Raw genomic sequence first — 24914 nt, forward strand, 5'->3', positions numbered from 1 at the left:
AAATATTCTTGAATCAAAGATCCAAACACAGAAATATTGATTGGTTACTTTGTGTTGTTTATTGACTTATAATTAAGAGAGCGGCTCCATTAATTGATGCTCAGTTGGTACTAAGTGTGCCAAGAAAACATCCCCACACCATTACACAACCACCACCAGCTTGAACTGTTGATACAAAGTAGGATGGATCCATGCTTTCATGACCCTATAAGCTGAATATTCCAGAAGAACGCCCAGCTGATCAGTAGTTTCTGAAACACTCAGCCCAGTCCATCTGACACTAAGTCACTTAAGTCACCTTTCTTCCTCATGTCTACATGCTTAAATGCATTAGGTTGCAGCCATTTGATTGGCTGATTATATTTTCATGAAAATGTGAGCATTTTTACACCATCTGTAAACAAAAATTGCAATTTTTCACATTTTATAAATGAATTAATTGGTTTATTTACTTACTAAATGGTATTTCTGGTGCTTTTAATGACATATTGCATTGTTTACCAAACAAAAAAACTTTTCTTTCTTTCTTCTTTGATTTTTGGCAATTTTGCCTCTCCACGGGTAACAGGAAGAAAAGCAGAGGTGAAAAAATAAAAACCTTCAGTAAAAAATGTTTTTCTCCTCAGCAGTTTGAGCATTGAAGCCAGCAGCATTTTTTTTAACTATACATGGGTGTGACCCAGACATTTATTGCAATTTTTATTTTTCCAGCATAAGATAAATTGAAATACATATTTTGAAAGGTAATCAAGTTATTTATACAACCCATTACAGTGACATTTATAACATATTTCACATTTTGTACAAGATGCTTGTTTTTGTTCCACGTCTGAGCATTTATGACCATATATCAGCTTAATTATTACTTTAATGTAATTGACGTCAACATTCAGCTCCACTTGCATCAAGTGTATAATAATATGGGTGTCACTACATTATTGAAAACAACTGTGGAGGGCCCAAACTGCAAAATTAAGATTATAAATAAATTATTTATTCAATAAATGACTAATTATGCCATTAAATGCCACAAAAGATTCTTTATATTTTATTCATGAAATTATTTATGTATGACTGTATTTCTCCCTATTTGTTTCCCCAAATACATTCATTTCTGTATTTTTAAATTTCTTTTTGTATTTCTGCTTCATTGTGCAAATTAGAGGGCTTAGCTAATCTATCTTAAATTCATAGCGGCTAAAGCTTATTTACAAAGGTAAAACATTCACGTCATGATTTTGAATTCATTCATTTGCAAAATAAAGCAGAAACGTGGAGAGAAATTTGAAATGAAAATACATCAGTTCAGTAGTTTGGGGAAATGCAAAGAGCAAAAAACAGAAATAAATACATTAATTCATAAAAGTAAAATAATAAAATGAAACACAAATAATGCTAAAAGTAAGTTATATTCATTTGAGAGGCATTTAATATCAGATTATTTTTTTAAATTATTTATTTATTTTTGATTTTGGCTGTTTTGGTCCTCCACAGTGAACAAGATGTTATATGCCAGAATGCATACAGCATGTTTTATAAAATAAAAACGAGTCTGTATTATAAAGTTTGTATAATGTGTAAACATAATGGCATTTACATCCTTGCATATACTGCCTGTAACCTCAAAAGAGTCGCAGATCCTCCAGATGTCAGCAGTCACAGTCTCCTTCAGAAACATGGCAGCATGTTAGTGCACGCTGGACAGTGAAATCACCATTTTACACATGAAAAATAGAGCATTATTCCTTTACTTCAACACATAATGGTATAGAATATATCATATATGCTGGTGGTTTACATTCATGGATGTTGTATAGTTTTACCTCAGTGTCTCAGCAGGAGGAAATCATGCAAAACCAGGCATGGATTTAATGATCATATGATCTTTTTTGCAACTAAAATCCACACTCACCTGTTCACATGTATTGTACTAAACCAGTCTCTGTCTTTTATGTCCATGTGACTGGCGCAATGAGGTGTGTTTGTACCACAGTTGCCGGCAGGTTTCATCATGGCAGTTGGCAGCGGAAAAGTCCCATTTTACGCTTAATGCTTGATTCGGTTTTCATGTGTTTTAGTCTGGCAAAGTAAAGGCTCATAGGAGTGGACAGTGCTAGTGCGCCCACAATTTTTCACTTTCTGGGTCAGTCAAGACAAATTAATCACATGTTAAAGTCAAAAAAAATTCTGATTCTGTTTCATCTCTCTTATTTCCTTAAAGATGCTCAAACTGTTAATTCTGAAGGTAGAAGGAAAGCACCAACAGTAAACATCATGTTTATGTGTGAGTCACTCAACATTCACAACAGGTGCTTTTCTCTGGAGCTGCCACGTAGCACTAACAGTCAACAGTCAAACACTGAGAAATCCACTGAAGAAGAAGAAGAAGCAGAGATGCACCAGGATGCAACAAACCCACAGGACCAGCTATGAGGATGAAGTCTGAACTTCTCTCAATCTGAACAAATGCCTCTCCCCTGTTTAACATCATTGGGTCACTGTCTGCTAAAATTAAGCTTATACCTGTTGTCTTAAGTTGATAAAAGGCATTCTGGGTAATGTAGGGAAAACATAGATGATTAAAAAAGAAATTACAGCACTTCACATGTGAAATGAAAACATTGCCGAATGCTTTAACAGCGAGTGAGAAAGTCCAAATGTTAAACTGTCTCTTTGAGTTAGAGGTTTCCGTACTGACCAGTCTCTTTGTGACATGCACCAGTACAAACTGGTGTCCCCCCCCCCCACTTGAGGTTTGTTTTCAGTTATTGCTGTAGTTAGAAGTTACATTTGTAGAAGCTGCTCCACACTGAATCACTGAATGAACATGAGAGGTTTCAACCTGTCCGTCTGTGACCTCTCAGAAAGTTTTATGAGGTAATTGCAGCTTTAGTTTCAGTTTCAGGTGCACTGTAAAAGCTGTGGCGATGGTGTGCATTGTAACAGTCGGAGTCTCCTTGGTTTTCTTGGAAGCCAAGCAGATATAATTTGTCTGTGTTTGTATGTTTATTGTCCGATGTCACTTTGTTCACCGCTCACTAACCGCTGTTATTGCTTCGGTGATTCACACATTCAGGATTCAGAAAATTATTCTTTACAGTATCCGTGACACCCTGCTTTTGAAGTGCTACAGAAATGCCACTGTGACTGCATATCATAGAGAGGTCTCCACACAAGAGCCATTTCTGTGGAAAGATCTGTGGTTGTGGCAGTTCTCACTGCAGTGGACGATGAGCACTGGGTAGCAAAGTGCATCCTTGTAGTCCGGGGGCTCCTCATCATCTGTGGTGAGGCGCTCTGATAGGCAGCGGGTATTTTCACTGGGGCTCTCCTGGTCGTCCAAGCTGCCGCTCCTCCAGAAGCAGCTGCGCTGGGAGCCGTAGCGACGGGCTAAAGAGAAGCGACTCCCACTGAAGGGGATGCGAGAGCTGGCACCAGTGCAGATGCTGAGAGCGCTCCTAGAGAACACCGAGGAGCAGCTGATGGCTCTGTGGCAGCGTTCGCAGTTCTGACGAAGCCCGCCAAAGCTAGAAGGGCACTGGGCCAGGTCCATGAGACCAGCCTCTGAGTAACTGGGCACCAGCTGCTGGTTGGAGCGAATATGCCACTCTAGTTCTGTACTGTCAATGGTGTTAACTCGAGGGATTCGGCGCCAGTATGGTCTATCGTCACAAGGGGTCACAGGCACGTAATCGTTCCCAAAGAGCTTCTCAACACGGTAGTGGACATATGCAGTGCGATACTCCGTGAAGACTCTGAGAGGCCAGGAGAATGTGAGGAAGGAGGCAAACCAGAAGACATAGTGGGACAGATACCAGGGGTGGTGCTCCGGGTCACAGAGCACCAAAACATACTCCTTTAGGTCAATGTTCTTCAGATGCATCCCCTCCCTGGCTTCCATGTAGTCATCCAGGCCTTCATTGTCTGTGAAAAACCTTGCTCTTTGCGTAAGGTAAGAATTCTCTGACTCCACATTGGCAAAACTGAAACACTTAGTGAAGCGCATCTTTGTCAGTGCCGACTTCTCCAAGCCCAGCAGCTGTTTGGAAACATCTTTGACGCCACAATGGCTGTAGTCAAATTCTGCTTCTGCCACATGAGTGTTGACACGCTCATGGTAAACTTGGGTGCTAGTGTAGGCGTCTCCATTGCGGTAGCGTGTGACCTGTCGAGTTCGACGGACATAGTGGTAGCTGATGGCCTTCCACCAGATGCAGGGTTTAGCCTGCTGCATCCTCTGGATGCGCTCGTAGATGCCCTCCATGTCCCCTTTGTGTTGCAGCTCATTCTTCACATGACAGTGCCAGCACTCCACCAGGTAGACTAAATAGAGCATGCCCAGAAGGGCCAATGGGATGTAGATGTAGCCATCAGAGCAGGGGCTGTCATGGTACATCATGGATTTCCCTTTGAAGGCACTGTCAAAGGTGAGGCGGGTCACCTTGGTGACGTGACACCAAACCATGGCTCCCATGCAGCCATACATGAGGACAGACAGGAGGAGGCATTTCCAGAAGCGCTCCCGACATAAGGACTTGCTCAGAGATTGCTTCAGCGGTCTTTGCTGTCGAGTGAAAGCACAAACATAAGAGGAAGAGTTTTAAAAAATGGCTTAGGATATATTTTATCATTGCATCATGACCTAACTGCTTAACATCAATCAACAACAATCTCATGATCCATTTACACGTGTCCTCAGATACTGTGGACCTTTTTCCAGTGTTAAGGAGCTGAAAATAACCATGAACTCCAGCACAGTACATGTCTTCAAAGTAATGGAGTGGCAAAGGCAGGTTGATTTTTTATTATTATAATGATTTTATTTACTTATTGGCAGCAAGTTTCATGGTATGCAGGGATTTTGTTAATTGCTCACTATGCCTTTAAATATAGCAGTAGAGATATCTAGAAGAATCCCAGAGCCAAAATGCATAAATAAATTGGGGAAATGCAATACCTAATAAAAATTGATTTATTAAAAATGAAAAAAATGAATGGAAACTAAATGAAAAACTAAATAAACTGGTTAAGAAGTGTTACTGCATAATTAAATTAAAATATAAACATCATTTTAGATCACATTTCATAAAATAATTACTTCATATACATGTTTATTATTATTATTAATATTATTTATTTTTTTACTGAGTCTTTTTAGTATTTGTTTATCTATGATTTTAGGCAGTTTAGATCCTCCATACTGCCAGTCATCATCAAATCCAGGCTTGTGAAACAGGTTTCTGTGTTTTGGCTGCTTGTATGTATAATTTCTGTTTGATTAAATATTATAAAGGCTAATAAACTTTTTGTACACTTGTTTTTAAGCATTTATGTGGATCATATTGTCGGTAAAAAAGTTTCATAAAGTAGGAACTTCTGATTAAATTATAGGGTGCAAATGAAGTATATATGTCTGATCCTTATGTCCCAGTGTGGTCTTCAGTGAAACTGACCGTCATGGTTTGCATTGATTGGTTATGTTGTGTTTCTGGCTTTCTCGTGCCTTTTGTGTTGCCACTGTGAGTTTTGTGTCTTTTAGTTGCCTCATGTTTTTAGGTTAGTTTTCTCATGTGGATTATTGTGGCTTTTACTTCCTTCCTTCCTTCCTTTCATGCCTTCATGTTTTCCACTTGTGTCTTGCTTCCCAGCCAGTCCTTTGTGCATCTCCCTGTCAGTTGTTTTATTGTGTATTCCTAAACAGGTCCCTACTGAACTGGTGGATGTTAACAGGTCACCTGCTTTGTTTGCAGTTACTGATTAACAGTGACATCTCTGGATATTAACAAAGGAGCCATGCACCATTGCAGTACCACTGGGGCCATCAGAGATGTGAGAGCTATCAGTCACTTCATGATTGTTATGGCCAAAAAGAATAATAAAACAATTATTTCTATGTCAAATGTAGTATGCAATACTGAGATGATATAGATCATTCGCTATCACACACTCTAAGACAATAAAGTACCTTTTTGCACTTTTAGTGGTACAGTTGGTTATCACTGGGGCAGTACCCTCTGATGTACAGGATACAGAGGGCATTTCTTTGTTCCCTTTACATATCTGCTGACAATTTTGTATATTAACATCACAGTACAAAAAACTAGCATTGCCCAGGGATACTGTTTAATTTTTATTCATTTATAAACTTGAAAATGGACGGACAGTTTTATTTGTGTTCGTATGACTGATGATCTGCCGGGAAAACTGAGGTAGGGATGAACTCAGAACTTTCTTGCTGTGAAGTGCAGCGCTCTGCAACTCTACACTTATAATCTTAAATCCTAAAATGTGAGAGTAAAATTCATATTTCATATTTGCATGTAGTTGCAATCAAGGCTGTAGGAGAGAGGAACAACATCTTTGGAGAGACAAAAAGTGAAGAAAAAAACACCCTAAATATGTTTTGAACTACTAGGGCTGGGGAATATGGACCAAAAATAATATCTCAATATCTTTTTTTTACCTGAATGGCGATATACAAAATATATCTTGATATTTTTGTTCTTCCCATCCATCCATCCATCCATTTTCTTCCGCTTATCCGGGGCCGGGTCGCGGGGGCAGAAGCCTAAGCAGAGAAGCCCAAGCTTCCCTCTCCCCAGCCACCTCCTCCAGCTCATCCGGAGGGACCCCAAGGCGTTCCCAGGCCAGCCGAGATACATAATCTCTCCAGCGTGTCCTGGGTCTACCACGGGGCCTCTTCCCGGTGGGACATGCCCGGAACACCTCGCCCAGGAGGCGGCCAGGAGGCATCCTAATCAGATGCCCGAGCCACCTCAACTGGCTCCTTTCGATGTGGAGGAGCAGCGGCTCTACTCTGAGCCCCTCCCGGATGGCCGCACTCCTCACCTTATCTCTAAGGGAGAGGCCAGCCACCCTTCGAAGGAAACTCATTTCTGCCGCTTGTATTCGCGATCTTATTCTTTCGGTCACTACCCAAAGCTCGTGACCATAGGTGAGGGTAGGAACGTAGATCGACCGGTAAATCGAGAGCCTCGCTTTTACGCTAAGCTCCCTCTTCACCACGACGGACCGGTGCAGCGTCCGCATCACTGCAGAAGCAGCCCCGATCCGCCTGTCGATCTCCCGTTCCCTTCGCCCATCACTCGTGAACAAGACCCCGAGATACTTAAACTCCTCCACTTGAGGCAAGAACTCGTTCCTGAGCCGGAGATGGCACTCCACCCTTTTCCGGCTGAGGACCATGGCCTCAGACTTAGAGGTGCTGATTCTCATGCCAGCCGCTTCACACTCGGCTGCGAACCGTTCCACTGCGAGCTGGAGGCCCATCCCCGATGAAGCCAACAGAACCGCATCATCTGCAAAAAGCAGAGATGAGACTCTGAGGCCACCAAGGAAGAAGCCTTCCGCCACCTGGCTACGCCTAGAAATTCTGTCCATAAAAATTATGAACAGAATCGGTGACAAAGGGCAGCCCTGACGGAGTCCAACACCCACAGGAAACAAATCCGACTTATTACCGGCTATACGGACCAAGCTCTCACTGTGGTTGTACAAGGACTGAATGGCCCGCAACAATGGGCCAGACACTCCATACTCCCGCAGAACCTCCCAAAGAACACCCCGAGGAACACGGTCAAATGCCTTCTCCAAGTCCACAAAGCACATGTAGACTGGTTGGGCAAACTCCCACGCACACTCGAATATCCTTGAGAGGATAAAGAGCTGGTCCAGCGTTCCACGACCAGGACGAAAACCGCATTGTTCCTCCTGAATCCGAGGTTCGACTAACGGACGCACCCTCCTTTCCAGCACCCTGGCATAGACCTTACCGGGGAGGCTGAGGAGTGTGATCCCCCGAAAGTTGGAGCACACCCTCCGGTCTCCCCTCTTAAAGATGGGGACCACCACCCCGGTCTGCCAATCCAATGGCACTGCCCCAGATCTCCACGCGATGTTGCAGAGGCGTGTCAACCAAGACAGCCCTACAACATCCAGAGCCTTCAGGAACTCAGGGCGAATCTCGTCCACCCCAGGGGCTCTGCCACCAAGGAGTTGTTTAACTACCTCAGTGACCTCACCCCCAGTGATGGTCAAGTCATCCCCCTCATCCCCAGACTCTGCTTCCACTACAGAAGGCGTGTCAGTGGGATTCAGAAGGTCCTCGAAGTATTCCTTCCACCGTCCGACTATAGCCTCAGTTGAAGTCAGCAGCACCCAAAAGGTATAAATAAAAAGGCACTTTGGAGTCAAAGCTACATGTCCCAAATGTCACACAGACACTTTTATTAACATTCAGCTGTAGATGTACATGAGAAATTGCTTAAAAATAAACCACTGGCATATTTAAATAATAACGCTCTTCAAATAAATGAATGCTTTTTTACTTCATAACAAAAGACTCACAGCTGTACTATTAAAATGTAAATAGAAAAGATACAGAGCAAAAATAGCAAAAGACTGACTTATTCTTTAAAAAGTCAGTCTGCAGTGAAGTAGACTTCACCAAAGTGCTTCCTCCTGTCTGTACATCTAGTACTCTGTGAGATAACAAACCATGTAAACAGACTGAATGAACAAACCTCCATCCTTCAGTCAGCAGGACTGTAGCCAGCCCATTGACATATGCGCAGATGTATCACAGCCTACCCGCTCAATGCGGCGTCGTATCCACCGGCTGCATCACAGGGACACGAACGGACGCACTTCCGATATTGAGGTCACGTGACTTACAGTACAAACCAACAGCCAAGGTACTCTTGGATGTCCCGGGCGATGCCAAAGCGTACGAAGGGACGCAGTACGAAGGCTGTATGTACACAAAACATGGCGATAGCGGAGGATTTCAGGTTTCCAAGAGTCTCCGACCTCACAGTGAAAAGTCGCTTAATTTGTCGCTAGTCGCTTTTTGGAAAAAATAAGTCTCTAAGGGGGTCTGAAAAGTTATTAAGCTGGCCACAGTGGTAACTGCAATAAAAAGATTTTTTTTTTTTTTTTAATTAATTCGGACTGTTTACTGATAAAGACAGAAAGAAATAGCATACAGTAACCCTGAGTATCAGAAAAAAACAATTGTACACACAATAGTCATACTGCACAGTCCAAAGAGATAGCTAAATTATGAACAGAAAAGAAAAGAGAATGCTAGGGGGGCTTCAGGATCATAAGAAAACATTCAAAGCAGTACATTCCTCAATGGTTCGAAGTGCCTTTTGTTTGTCTGAGTCTTTGATCGTCCGAATGTATTGCTTGATCTCATTGTGAAAAGCAATAAAATGTGGTTTCCTTCCAGAGTATTTGCAACAATGAATATGATATTTTGACATTAACAACAGAAGGTTTATCAAGTAGCCAGAGTTATTTCTCTGTGTACAGTTTTTAACAAGACCAAACAGTACTGCCTTCCACAATAAGACAAAGTTTTTTTCTATGTTACTGTGAATAAAGTCACAGTTCTTGCCAAAATACATTAACAAATGGGCAATACCAAAACAGGTGAACAACAGTTTCAGGACATGTATCACAAAAGCTACAGTTAGTATCTATATCTTTTTTTACATAAGATTTAGCAGGATATATCTTATAGATAATTTTAAAAGAGATTTCTTTAACTTTATTTGTAATCAGATATCTATTTGGGAGAAGCCAGACCTTTTTCCATGGTATCCCATCCACAAACCCATTCCAGTATGGAATAACATCCGGTCGTGTTGTGCGGTTATCTAGAAATAATGTTCTTATAGCTCTGTTATTTCTTCGCTGACCAGATAGACAAATTTTCCCTACAGGCGTGTCTGCTGGAGACAGACAGGTGAGGTCATAAGTGTCAAGCCTCTTTTGGCCCTTAAAAAGCATACATACACCAGAGGGGATGGCTCCAAATACCCTGGCATAGTCTCCAGGAGTCACAGGGATATTAAATTTTCTAAGAAATTCTTCATAGGTGAGCAAAAGGTCTTTGCTGCTGAATAGCTGGTCAACCCATATGATGTTCTGAAACCAATGTTCCAAAAACAGAGATTTCTGTTTATATAAGATGTCTTTGTTATTCCAGATCAGAAAGTTGTGGGGAGAGAAATTATGCTTGTAGATGAGGGACCATGAGAGAAAGGCCTGGCGATAAAAAGCAGATATCTTAACAGGGATTTTATCAATGTCATAATTACAAATAGGAAAAAGTCAATACGACCCAGCTTAGACAATATATGGAGAGGAATAATATTCCACATTGAAGTGGGGTTTCTAAAGATTTGCTTTAAATTATTAACTTTGAATGTATTGTTTAAAGTGTAAAAATCCAGGATATCGAGACCACCATTTTCACATGCATTCATGACAACTGACTTCTTCAAATAGTGATTCCTATTTTTCCAGACAAAGTTAAAGAGCATTTTATCAATACCTTTTAGGGTCTCATCAGTGAGATGCAGAGCCAAGGCTGCATATATTAGCCGAGATATTCCTTCTGCTTTGCTGAGCAAAACTCTTCCTCTCAATGATAAGTCTCGTAAGAGCCACTGATTTAATTTAGTTTGGGTTTTCTGTATAATTGGGTTGAAATTTGCGGTGCTTCTTTTGCTTTGATCTTTTATTATTGAGATTCCTAAGTATTGCACTTCCTCCTTTATGGGAATGTGATACAATTCAGGTTTTGTACAGCTCTTGATAGCCATAAGTTCACATTTATTAAGATTGAGGCACAAACCAGATGCCTTTGAAAAGTCCTGAATTACATTAATGGCTACAGGGATCTGGCCTTCATTTCTCAAAAAGAGTGTTGTGCCATCTGCAAGTTATGTTAAAATTAGTTCTTTGCCAAGGAGGGAGATGCCTTCCACAGCACTATTTTTGATATGATATGCCATAAGCTGTGCCACCAACAGAAAGAGGTAGGGGGAGGCAGCACAGCCCCGTCTTATTCCTCTAGAGATTGAATCTGGGGGATGTGCCACTTGGTAATTTAATAGAGCTGCTGCTGTTCTTATAAAGTGTCTTTATAGCAGAAGAAAAATAAGTACCAAAGCCAAATTTATTTAAAGACTGTAGGATAAACTGGTGCTCCACTGTGTCAAAGGCCTTATAGAAATCTAGGAACAGAATAAATCCATCATCATCTAGAATATCAGAGTAATCTATAATGTCCATAACTAGCCTAATATTGTTTGTTACATGACTTTTAGACATAAAACCTGACTGTGTTTCTTCAATTATTGAGCCCAGTACCATTTTCAATCTTCTTGCAAAAATTAAAGCAAATATTTTATAGTCATTGTTAAGTAATGATATTGGGCGCCAATTATAAATCAGGGAAGTGTCTTTATTGGATTTGGGAATCAGTGTTGTTAGTCCTTGCGTCATGGTTGGAGGAAGTTGTTCATTTTCTATACTTTCCAAATAGACCTCAAAGAGAAAGGGAGCCAGATCTTCCGTGAAAGATTTGTAAAATTCTGAGACCAGACCATCAGTGCCAGGTGACTTATTATTTTTTAGTTGATTGATTGCATCTATAACCTCCTCAAGTCTAATAGGATCATCACACAGCTCCATCTCATCTTCGGAGATGTACTTAGCTGTTTCATAGTTCAGAAAGGCATCAGCCGACCTCTGGCAAAATTTGGAACTGTATAATTCTGCATAAAATTGACTACAGTATATGGATATTATCTTATGATCATCTGTAAGCACCCCATTCACATTTAGCTTATTGAGACTGTTAATCTTGGAGTGGTGTTTCTCTAAATTAAAAAGTAGTGAGAATTTTGTTCTCCCTCCTCCAGCCATCTTGCTCTAGATCTGACAAAGGCACCTTTAGCTTTCAGATTATACAGTTGTCTAATTTAGTTTGCAGAATTGAGAGTTCTAGTCTTTCACCCTCTGATAATGTATCTGGGGTTTTACTAGACAAACAGGTGATCCTTGACACCACATTTAACTCCTCAATTTTTCTAGATTTGGCTAAATCACTGCTGAATTTTCTAAAGAAAGTACCAAGCTCAAACTTCAGAAGCTCCCAGTTAACGCCAAATTGTTCCTCTTTTCTCGCTTTAGACCAAAAGTGTGAAATCATACGCATCACCTCTCTCTTTGCTACCTCATTCGTTAGTACTGAGCTGTTAAGTTTCCAATATCCTGAACGGAGGGCACCTAATTGAGAGACGGATAATTTTAATATATATAGCCTTATGATCTGTGAGGGGAGTGGGGTTTATGTCCACCTCAATGTCATTTTTGTTAAAACCCTGGGAAATTAACCAAAAATCAATTCTAGATTGCTTGGACCCTGTTTTATTGCTCCATGTAAAAGCATTTTTATTAGGATATTTTACTCTCCATATGTCTTCAAGATTAAATTTATCCATGAATGCAGTGAAATTTGTATTTGTTCTATTTGTTGACCTTGAAGGCCATTTATCAATGGCACTATCAAGTACAATATTAAAGTTGCCTCCTAACAGTAACTTAGCATTTGGAAATTTGGATAAACAGCTTAGCAGTATATCCTCTATAGCTGAAATAAGATTGTTATTTTCCGGTCTTGAATTGTACCCATACATGTTGCATATTATTTATATTTGGTCATTACATTGTATGGTTTGGCAAATGAAATGACCAGCAGGGTCACACTTAGTACATAAAACATCCCCATTAAACCTGTTCTTTAATGTAGTGACCCCCGCTGAATGCTCTGTGCCATGAGAGAGCCAAATGGAGTTACCCCACTGTGATTTCCAGTAGTTGGTATCGTTTGGCACAGAGTGCGATTCTTGTAGATAGACAAGGTCTGTTCTAAACTGCTTGGCAAAAAAAAAATAAAGCTTTGCGCTTAACATTGTTACGCAAACCCCTAGCATTAAGAGATATTAGAGATAGACTTAACAGAATTAAACAATAGTAAACAAAGAGAAAACTTCAAGTAACCCTTAAGTAGTTTTAGTGTGCAACATTGAGATCAGCACCAATATTCTATATTACACAAAACAGGGAAAGTGCTTTAACAGTAACTCAGTAAAACCTTTTTTATTTTCCTTTTGAGTTCCTTAAATTCATAATAAAGCCTTAAACAGTTAAATATGTATATAGAGCCCCCCTTTTTAGAAAACACAGCTCTATTAGGGATAGAATAAACAGTGTTAACGACTTCTAATCCCCCCTCGTTATTATTATTTAATTTTTTTTTTTTAAAGAAAATGGTGGCTAACTATACTCCAGGCAGACGAACCTAAGAACAAAATGAGCCTGAGAAAATTTTAAACAGCTGCCATACTTCTTTAGGATAAAAAGTTTCTCTCCACCACTATGGCCGTATCTCTGAGCCGTTGTTAAAACCTCTCCCCCCAACGAAGTAGGCCGTCTTCCCTTCCTCTCATGCTTTCTTAATCTCGGGCCACAGTTTTTGTCTGTGCTCCCTTTCTTCCATGGTCAGGTCCTCCGTGAAGTGCAGACCTCTTGACTGTAGAAAGGCACTGTTCTTCGCTGCTATCCACAGCGCCTCCCTGGACACAAACCTGATGATAACATGAGGCCTCAGGTTGTCATGGCGCCTTTTCCCCAGCCGATGAGCTACATCTATGGCATCGAGAAGTTTCTCTTTCTCAGATGGAAGCACCTGTTGACATATACTGATGACTTCCGCACGTACATTTTCCTTTTCGTCCTCTGGAAGTCCCTGCAGCCTCAGGTTCCACCGCCTGCCATAGCTTTCCAGGTCAGCGATGCGTATCCACGGGTTTCTGGAAGAGCATATGTAGGCTGCCATGACAGACTGCTACTTCCGCTGTTCGGTTTTATACTTCCGGTTACCCAAAGTTACAGCCAGAGTTAATGACAAAATTCGGTTACTTTGTGCTGTAACAGGTGGCTTTATTAGTTGGAACATGAGCTCGGATTCAACTTGTGCTGTTGTCGGTTGTCACTACATCAGTCTGTACATTTTTTAAATTATTTTATTCTGTAAATTTGTTCTTTTTCCCCCAAATTATACTACCCAGTTGCACATCCTATTACTGTATTTTCTCCTTATGTTTTAAGTTTTCCTTTAATGTACAGCCTCTTTTTTTTTTTTTACGTTATTTTATTTATAGTGTGACACTACAGCATACAGCCTACACAAAGCTTAAACAATGCGTGCCTTCATGTAGACACGTAGCAGTTAGCAAGATGACAGCTGCGTGTCTTCCCGATCACAGCCTTCGGCCAGTCCAGTGTTTCTTTTTCAGTGATCTGAACACTCTGATATCCAGATAATTGATATACCTTCCACAGAATAGCTGCAGCATCACTGCATGATTTCCCTAATCCGCGATACAGGAACAGCTGACTGTCTCCACCGCTGCACTTTCCCTTAGCGTGACCCATGCTAAGGGATGCTTAGCTTGGCTGATGCGCTGGCTCGGCTCTACAGCTGCTTTAAGGAAAACAACGTTGCCTTGTTTGTTAAGCATTACTTTATTGATTTTATTGCTTTGAAGGTAATCTGGTGCTCTTATAATTACGCGATTTCCCCGCCATCAACACCTTCGGAAAAAACAAGGTAACTGATAATGTGGATGTAGCTGACTTCAGGCCATAATTTCATGTCATTTACACAAGTAATGGGTGAGGCACTGTTACCTCGCTGCTTTTTAAAACATCCTTGCAATGTCTCCACCTCCAATGTGGTACCATTTAGGCCAGGTAAGAGAAACTGCAGTGTTAAAATGTTAAACTGAACGGCAAGTGTGTAAGCCCGCAACCGTGAACAACAGCGCAAACGGAAGTAAACAACCGGTTTCCGCTATGAATTATGGGTAGTGGGGCGGAGTCAGGAATACTGTGGATAAGGCATTTCAAAGCTGACGCCTCATTCTTTTCCACTCGTTTTTCAATTAGTCATTTTTTCGTTCATCACTTTTAACTCAGTGCGAATGGTGTCTACTAAGCTCTCGAACACGTCGATTCTGGAGTTGATCAGGTTTGATAATGTGGGGACAGCATTGTCCGAACCAAAGACGTCTGTGTCATGGGATTTGAGTAGAGTGGGTTTCTTGGCAGGAGGAGGCTTACTTGGGGTGATCGGCAGCGGCGGGAAGTCCTCTTCATTAGGCGGAAGCATCGTGCAGTCCGTGCTGCCATTATAGTTGTGGTCGTTAGCTGCGATGCTAGCTTGGTTTTGTTTCTCACCGCAGGCGTCACTTTTTCTGGCTGACTTGGGCATTTTTAAGGCTCCAAAGGTTGTCAGACTTAGTTCAAGCAGGAGTATATTTTGAATAAACTTTGCTTACAAAGGTGTAAAGTTTATATTAAAGTTTGGTGCCGAGAGCGTGTTATCACGCTGCCATCTTGGCCCCGCCCCTTCCGCAATAAAAAGCGCAGACCATAGTTGAAGGAGAATGACGTCATCGCACATCGAAGCACTGGACAGTGTGTCACGAGAGGCTATATATAGACCAGATTCGACAAGTTCCAGTTTGTGTTTTTGCAAATCAGGAGATTTAAGAAAGCAATATCAGCCTTCAGTATTAAAGTGATTCAGCCAATAAGCAAACGAAAAAAAACAATGTCACAGAAGGAACTGATAAAAGGCAAGAGAGAGTTATTTCTCTCCTCACCGATTGTGTCAGTGAGGAGAGAAATACCCGGGCCTGTGGAACTTCAGGCTGAGGATGAGAAATGGCCGAATTCTGCTGGCAGCCAGTTAAACATTGCAGCTGCGAAGCAGAGCAAGAAAGATTTGGAAATTCCAGTTGAGATATTTCAGAAACTAAAGGATAGTGAGGCGTATCTGAAGAAGTGGAATAAGGCCATCAGGGATAAGGTGACTGGGCTTGAAACTCTGTTAAGCCAAAACGAAGCAGAGAATGAAAATTTGTTGGCAGAGATTTGCACTCTTGAGGAAAAGGAGAAAAGCTTAACTAAAAAAAACATGAGTCACACTGCTGAACTTGCCAGTCTCCAAAGCCTTACTCAGAAAAAACATGAGGAGATTAGACATTTGAAAGAAAAAATAAATGCGCTTGATTGGTGGGTGGATGACTCTGCTTTTGACAAAGAGGCCCAAGTGGCATTTCTGACCGCAAAAATGGAGGCAGAGATTAAAACTGTTCAGATGAACCTGCATAATCTTCAGGAAAGAGAAGATTTTCTCTTTGATCAAAACCCCCGCATTGTTGCTGAGCTGATCCAGGTGGAGAGCCACAGAGACAAACTAACGAAAAAGGCTTTAGATCTTAGGAAAACTGTACAAGATCTTAAATACCAAATGGCAAGGGCTGAATATCAAATAATGAAGAATGAATATGAAATAAAACAGCTGAACAGTATAACTGAACACAACCACCATGAGATAGATGATCTGATGAAAGACAGAGAAATTAGGAGACAGATAATCCAAGATCTTAAGGATCAGCTGAGTTTGCTCCAGAAGGAAAAGATATTGGGTGACTCTGAAGAAATGATGAATCCTGTTGCAGAGCCCCCTCCTAACACTGGTTCGTGGTTTCCCAGTGCCAAATGCCTACTTAAAGTAGGTTTGGGTCTGTCTGTGGGGGGCCTTCTAATCTATTCAGCTTTCTGGGCCATCTCACTGTTGAACAGCTACAATGCATGCTTTCCAGCTATTACGGAATCTCATTGAACCCTACTGAGACTTTCAGCATTGTCCAATTCCCTTTTAAATAAAAGAATGCCGTTTTCCACCCACACTCCAAAGAGCCTCATTTTGCTTGGATTACCCGAATCAAAGTAGATGTGTGCCCCCCCACCTCCCAACCGGTCGCAGCAGATGACTGCCCCTCCCTGAGCCTGGGTCTGCTGGAGGTTTCTTCCTGTTAAAGGGAGTTTTTCCTTCCCATCCTTGCCTTGTGTTTGCTCATTTAATTGTTGGGGTACAATACCAGTCAGAAGTTTGGAGACACTCATTCATTCATATGAACAGGTAAATGTGTCCACACTTTTGACTCCTATACAGGTATTAACCTGTGTAGGATTTAATTTAAATTGGCTTGAAAAACTGAAGAACTCAGGTTCTCAGAACAACAGGCAGTTGTTTTCACTTTATGTGTTGACGTACAGAAGTATCTCATATTTTCAATAAAAATAAATTCTATACAATTACAACCTATCCAGCATTTGTTCAAAAATTCTTTAATTTTTGTTGTGATCTGTACTTAGTACACATTTTACCACAGGCAAGTTGCAGTTTACATCCATGTCTGTACACTCATGATACAGTATACTTATGTAGTGGTTTATGGTCAAAACCTCATCTTTGACCATCAAATTGCATTCACTTCATCAATGAGTCTAACTAAGCAAACATTTTTTCTAGATTATGGGGAAATGGGACCAAATTATTTAGACCAAATAAATTTGCTTACATTTTAGTGCACTGCCACAACACATTGACAGATACTGTACATGTATTCTAAAGTTTTTGTATTAATATTGCTACGGACATGCGTTAAATCGGTTTCTGGGGCAGGCTCAGTGTGGTGCCAATTACACCCGTGGAGCAAATATTGGTAAGGACATGTCTTTACCGTCCCTGCACAATTCTACACCTCTGAATCTAGCCAGGCTGGCCTGTTCTTTCCTCAATATATGTGCTGTATATATCTCTGGACAGACAGCTAAACTCTTTTCGAACTTCAAGACTGGAAATTTTGTCAGTTTGTCAACAGGTTAATTGAAGATGCATAAAAGTGTGAAACTAAAACATCTAAAAACACACCTCAAGTATATGCTAATTTTTAATATGTACATAAGCACAACATAAATGTACATGATCATATGAAATGCTTAGAAGATTAAAGCTGCAGTAAGTAACTTTAAAAAAAAAAACCTTTTATAAAAAACCTGTTTTTTACATCATTGTTAAAAATGTCACCATGTCACTACAGTATGAGACAGATAATCTGTGAAAAAAAATTGAGCTCCTCCCCCTATGTGTGTTGTGTTTGTGTATTTGGATGGTGTTCTGTAACTGCAATTTCCAATGTGTGAACTTGTTCACCCACATGGCAATAAAACGTCATTCATTCATTCATTCATTCATTCTACTTGAACTGCTCCCGGTCAAAAACAACCAATCAGAGCCAGGAGGAGGGTCTTAGCACTGTCAATCACTCCTTGTGTATGTGCTGCTCAATGTAGTGGTGTGCAATATTGCAGGATTTGGTACAGATCCAATGCCAAGTAAATACAAGGCCAGTATCGCCGATACTGATACCAATACTGATAGTGATACTGATAGCGATACTTTTTAATAATTATGAAGAATTTTCATGAAGTTGAGCTGATTTGTGAATTTTTCCTTTGGATCATTAATTAGTTAAAAGCCAGGATAGAACTGGACAAAGTTTAATAGGTAAATAGAAAATACTTTATCAAAATAAAAGTTATTGTTCTGAAACAATAGAACATTAGCAAAACAATTTTCTCCATGAATTAAAACAAAGCATCAAAGCAACAAATTTGTGTCTAGGATTTTTAATAATCAAAATGAGTTACAGGAGGAATCGTTACAACCCTAAAATTTGCATTAAATTTTCAGTTTGTTGTATCAAATTACATGAAGGTTGGTATTTACCTATCATGCTGGGATTTTTTTTATTTTATTTTATTTATTTATTTATTTTGAATCTGAAGCCTAAAATTTTCATTCGATCTTCATTTTTCCTCTTACTTCTCGCATTCATGCCGGTTGTCATTTCAATTTCGGTAGCCCGCGAAATCAAGCTCAGGCATGACCGTAGCGGGCTCAAATGTGCACATTGTGAGTGAAACTGCCCATGCTCTGTGGGAGATTGCAAACTGCGGTGAAATGATATGATAATAGCAGTGCTGTAGCCTGGGTGGCGTCTGCGGGGCTGAGCTCCTGGGGGAGGGCAGAGGAGTGCAATCTTTTTTGGATTTAAATCAGTATTTTTTACATTCAATAAAAGCAAGGATGTTAATAAATAAATTGGGCAATATTCTGGCAATTTAGTGATATTTCTTCAATTGCAGTCTTGACTGGTATTGAAATAAAATCCTGAGTCCTCAATGCAGTGTTAATTTCGTTGACGAAATATTTTTGTCATAGCTTTTGTCAATGACCCTTTTTTTCATGACGAAAATGAGACGATAACTGAATAAAAACTACCTGAAAGGATAAAAACGATGACAAAATTAATTGACACTTTCATCAACATATGAAAACAAGACAAAAATGCTTGAGTGGGATGACATCCAATCAGAACTGATTTAATTTTGTAACAGGGCAGGACAAGTAAGGAAAACATCCAATCAGAACTGATTTAATTTTGTGAAAGGCAGGGGCAAGTTAGGAATACACCAATCAAAGGCACAGTTGCACAAATTTGCTCTAAACCCGGGAAGTAGTGATGAGGAAATGAAGCTTTTGTGAAACACTGAACTACTTGAACCAGTTGTTTCGAAAATAGGTTCATTACTCGAAGCTTCAATTATAGCGCCCTCTCCTAGAAAAGTGCAATACTTTCAATTACACACATGCATGCACACGCTCACACACCTCAATGATCTGAAGCATCTCTGTATGGTTTGAGACACACACGCTATGACCAAATATGATATCAGGTTCTATTAACAAATAAAGATGGATGAATGTGTGTGTTGTATGGAGAGAAAATTGACTCAAAATATCTGTGTATCTGTAATGCTGGATTTGTAATTTTTTGTAAGTTGTAAATCACGTTTTGTGCTTAACTTGCGGGAGTTGTAATTTTTTGTAAGTTGTAAATCACGTTTTGTGCATAACTTCTGGTACTTGTAAATGTATGTTCAAATACAAATACAAATATTAAGAAATTATGAATACAAAATAAAAGTACGCATACAAACCGTTAAATACAAGTACACAAATCACTAGACTAAAACTAAAACTATTCAGATGACTAAATTATGACTAAAACTAAATTACATTTTCATCAAAAGACTATGACTAAAACTAAATCAAAATTTGCTGTCAAAATTAACACTGCTTGGAACAGTGGTGAACCTTCCTAGGAGCAGCCGGCCTGCCAAAAGCTCCAAGAGCTCATCAGCGACTCATCCAGGAGGTCACAGAAGAACACAGAACAACATCTAAAGAACTGCGGGCCTCACTTGGCTCAGTTAAGGTCAGAGTTCATGATTCAACAATAAGAAAGAGACAGGGCAAAAATGCCACTCATGGGAGAGTTCCAAGGAGAAAACCACTGCTGACCAAAAAGAACACAAAGGCTCCTCACACGTTTGCCACAAAACATCTCAATGACTTTTGGGGAAATATTCTGTGGACTGATGAGACAGCGGCTGAACTTTTTGGCAGGTTTGAGTCCCGTTACATCTGACATAAACCTAATACAATATTTCATAAAAGGAACATCAGACAAACAGTCAGTTATGGTGGTTGTAGTGTGATGGTCTGCAGCTGCTTTGCTGCTTCATGACGACTTGCTGTAACTGATAAAACCATGAATTCTGCTCTACTAGAAAATCCTGAAGGAGGACCTCCAGCTATCAGTTTATGCCCTCAAGCTCAAGCACACTTGCAGCAGGACAATGATCTGAAAGACACCAGGAAGTCCACCTCTGAATGGCTCAATAAAATAAAGGTTTTGGAGTGGCCTACTCAAAGTCTGGAATTTAATCTGATTGAGATTCTTTGGATTCCCATTAAACAGTCAGTTCACGCTGGAAAACCCACCAATATGGCTGAACTCACACTATTCTACAAAGTAAAGTGGGCCAAAGTTCCTCCACAGTGATGTGAAAGACTCATTGCCAATTATTGCAGATGTTTGATTGAATTATTCTTCTCTTAAATAAAATCATCATTTTAAAAGGACATTTTGTATTTACTCATATTTACTAATATTAAAATTTGTTTGATGATCTGAAACATTTAAGTGTGACAAATATGCAAATAAATAAATACAATTAAAGACTCAGGAAGGAATTTGTCCTTACCATTATTCCTATGTAGCTATTCCATTAAGCAAAACAATCCCTTAGTTCAAGAAACTAACATAACTAACCCTAAACGAACCCCTGACAAATTGATGGATGTTAACAGGTCAGCTGCAAACAAGCACCTGCATCGCTGTAACGTCTGTGGATGTTTTGCATAAAAATATGACCAGAAGGGTCATGCACACATTGATTAGACATTTACTTTTAAAGAATAACTGAAGATATTCCAGCCATGGTCAGCTTTACAGGCCTGCTGCAGTACATGGGAGGTGAAAAACAGGTAAAGACGCTGGATGACTGATTCCCAATATCATCTCCTGCAATTTCCTCTAAAACAATCAGTGCATGCTACAAGATTATTGAAATTCCCCTTTATATCAAACTGAAGAACAATGACGTGTCTGTAACACCTAATTCCCGTCAGATTATCCACCTGCAGCGTTTTGCAGCCTGCACAACATGGACACATTAAAGCTCTGCGACAAGCTCCGACAAACAGACCGTAACAAAAGGCATTTGCTGTGCCAAAAAGGATGCCAGAAAATTCTACCTCCTCTCTGGTGTCCTCCTCGAAAACAGTAGCGGTGCCGTTTTCACTCGCTGTCGCAGCCGATGCTGGAGGAGACATGGTGCTGGGCAGCTGGTAGTAAAGACAGGGCGTGGAGGAGGAAGAGGAAGAGATTTCACCACCTTTGCTCCGCAGCGTCCCTCAAAAGAGGCTTGTCACTTCTGCTATCATTTAGAGGCATTTGGAGGGGACGCGTTGATCGGTGAAAGCCAAAATAAGAGCATCTTTATCGTCCGGCTGGCTGAGATGTGGGTTAAGAAACGAAAAAAAATAAGCGGGGGTGCTTCTACAGGAAATCCCGCAACCTGCTATCTATGTTTTAGCTGTCAGTGCCGCAGTAACATGATGGGAGATTTGCAGTATTAGCTGGTCGTCGTTACAGAAGGAGCATGCCCTGCCCCCCGGGGCCCGCTGGATGCACAGGCGCGGAGTGCTGGCGGGGTCGCTGTCCATGGTGCTGACTGAGGTAGATGTACCGGGAGATGTTGTTGCATAAATCACTTAAAGGGAAAGTCCGACCTAAAACGTGCAGCTCCATTGATTATCAACACATGGTGAAAAACTAACTTTTTTTCCCTTTTACTTTAGCTGACTTTTCTGGCGACACTTGAAGGTTACCCACCGATTCTGTTCGGATGACCAGACTCAACTTGTCTAAAGTATCATGGTGATGTTGGTAACTTTGGTTTCTTGTTTGATATACATGAGTTATGATTTCATTGCCGTTTTGGATTCCGCTGTTTGTTGAGTTTTCGGTTCCTGCTTTAGTTTTATGGTTATTCTAGTGATGTGTTTCAGGTGGGGGTGGGGGTTCTCACAGTGCTCAGCTTTTGTGTCTGGGGGTATTCAATTCTTAGTTCAAGTTTATTACTTGTGATATCCTTCATATCCTTCGCGCGTGCGTGTGTGTGTGTGTGTGTGTGTGTGTGTGGGGAGGGGCAGACCAGTTAGATATTTACATTTTGTGTAATATTTGCATATTGCACGGTGGCACAGTGTGCCACCTAACACAGTTAGAATAACATCTAGAACGTCTGGGTTCGATTCCACCATGGCCCGGGCCCATCTCTCTCTCTCTCTCTCTCTGTATGGAGTTTGCATGTTCAACCCGTGCTTGCATGGGTTTTCTCCCACATTCCAAAGACATGCATTTACTGGGGTTAGGTTAATTGGCTACTCTAAATCGCCCATACACTGTAAACCCGGACAAGTTGAATCTACTTAAAAAAAAAACCAAAGTAACTCGTTGCCTTAAATTTTTTATGTAATGAAACAGTTCATTTAACTCACCCTGTTAAGTAAGCACTACTCCATTTCCAATTGAACTAAATTGCATGTTCTAATTGACCAAACTTATCTTTTATAGTTCATGAAAAAATAAAATGTCTTTTGATCAATCAATTCCCCCTATCCTTTTCATGGTTGTGTGGGGGTGGTGGGGGCTGGAGCCTATCCCAGCTGACAAGGCAGTAAAATGCAAGGTACACCCTGTTGCAGGGCTGACACAGACAACCATTCACACCTGTGGGCAATTTAGAGAGACCAATTAACCTGACCCCAGTAATTAAATGTCTTCAGATTGTGGGAGGAAACCCATACAGACATAGGGAGAACATACAAACTCCACACAGCAAGAGTCCCAGAGTAAGGTGGAATTGAACCCAGCCTATCAGATAGCCATTTCAGCTGTGAGGCAGCAGTGCTAACCACCACACCACCATGCTGCCCAGAAACACAAATATTTTTTACAGTGTTGAACTGTGTCTGTTTAAAATTTGGTAAATAAACATGATAAAACTCAGCCCTGCTGAATGCTGGTACATTAACATTTACAAATAATATTTGTCTATGGAACAATAAAAAAACTATACGAGAGAACGTTGTGAACAAAAACACCAAATGTCTACTACTCCAAACAATGAGAAGCCTGGGCCAAGCCAGAATTGAACCCAGACCTTCTAGAGGCATTCTACCTCATGCCACCATGCAGCCACATGTTAGTCCAGTCTGTTAAAACTGGTATAAACTAGATTTTTAGCAGGTGCAAAACTTGATGATATTAAGTTGTTTGAACTCAAACACATGATTACAATAAGATAGACCATCAAAAAGTACAGTCTACTCAGCATTAACAAGTAATGTTCACATTCTAGGCAATTTTAAGTAATATGAACTCAATATTTTTAAGTGGAATCAAAATCTGGGTTTACAGTGTAGGTGTGACTATAAGTGTGAAAGGTTGTTTGTCTCTCTGTGTTCAGGGTGTACCCTGCCTCTTGTCCTATGACAGCTAGGAGAGGCTCCAGCCCCCCTGCAACCCTGAACAGGATGAGCGGAAGCAAATGAAAATTAATGAATTTGCATACTTTGTATACTTAATATTTTTTAATTAAGAAGACTGAGTCTTTCTTTCTTTCTTTCTTTCTTAACAGTCCTGTGTTTATATACAGTCACACTTCCTGCTTCTTTTTGCATTATTGATTCTTGTTGTCCTGATTGGAATTTAAAATTTTTTTTATTTTAATATGAATATTCTGTTTCCTGCATTTGTATTTTGTTCCTCACGTCTACATTCCACCTCATGATATTCTGTAATATTGTGTTTTGGGGTCTTGTCTCAATTTTCCTATTCTGGGATATAAGGTTGATTTTATTACACAAACTAGAAAACACTCTGTCTCCTGTGCTTGTGGCTTATGTGCTGTTTGGTTTTCCAGTCTCATCCAGCTTCATTCCAGTGTTACTTCAAGGGGACTGTGATGGAAGCACGTGCAACCATACAGCTATCAGGAATCCCATCCACCCAACACAGTATATCTGAGTTAGTTTTTCTCTCTCTCTCACTCACTCACACACACACACACACACACACACACGCACACACACACACACACACACACCATGCGCATACTCTCAACATTTACTGTGTTCATGTGTGCAGATCACTTATTCATGGACTTATAAAATACAAGACTTCTATGACATCACTTGTCGACTGTCTTTAAACGGGGACAGGAGGAGGGGAGGTGAGGGAGCACAGGGGCGCCTAATCAGCACCGCGCCTCTGTTATTGACCATGTCATTTGCACAGCTGTTAAATACAGAAAATGCAAGTAGAGAAATATTTTCCCACATCGTTTTGGCGCCCCCCCCTCTTGTGCGGCACCCCTATGCATTGCATATACTGCATACCCCCTTTTTGCGCCACTGACTCTGACCTATCTCAAGTCTACATTAAGTAGACTTCAGACACCTGTCCTCCCTGTTTGTGTTTGTCTCTGTGTATTTCTTGGATGGGTGTTCTGTTAACTGTAATTTCCCCATTGTGGGACTAATAAAGGTATTTGTATAAAGGTATTCGTAGCATTATAGTAAAATGATGTGTGTGTGGCCATTAAGCTACTCGCAGCCTTTTTCCATTGTGGATGACTGT

General features: G+C 40.6%; 1 protein-coding gene across 1 annotated transcript; it reads right to left on the reverse strand.

Moving 5' to 3' along the window:
- Nucleotides 1-1414: 1414 nt before the first annotated feature.
- On the reverse strand, nt 1415-21958 carry LOC115772997 (transmembrane protein 151B-like). The gene is made up of 2 exons (XM_030719479.1): nt 21464-21958; nt 1415-4564 (listed from the first exon to the last, which is right to left on the reverse strand). The coding sequence occupies exons 1-2, from the start codon at nt 21539-21541 to the stop codon at nt 3155-3157; spliced, it is 1488 nt and encodes a 495-aa protein (XP_030575339.1). The 5' UTR covers nt 21542-21958; the 3' UTR covers nt 1415-3154.
- Nucleotides 21959-24914: the final 2956 nt, after the last annotated feature.

The sequence above is a fragment of the Archocentrus centrarchus genome, chromosome 22 (assembly GCF_007364275.1).
Source record: "Archocentrus centrarchus isolate MPI-CPG fArcCen1 chromosome 22, fArcCen1, whole genome shotgun sequence".
Taxonomy (NCBI): Eukaryota; Metazoa; Chordata; class Actinopteri; order Cichliformes; family Cichlidae; genus Archocentrus; species Archocentrus centrarchus.

Excerpts from the sequence above, each read along its gene's own strand:
- LOC115772997 (XM_030719479.1), bottom strand. The coding sequence starts at position 21,541 with ATGTCTCCTCCAGCATCGGCTGCGACAGCGAGTGAAAACGGCACCGCT. Across the intron at positions 4,565-21,463 it reads AGGAGGACACCAGAGAGGAG|CAAAGACCGCTGAAGCAATC; the intron begins GTAGAATTTTCT and ends TTCACTCGACAG.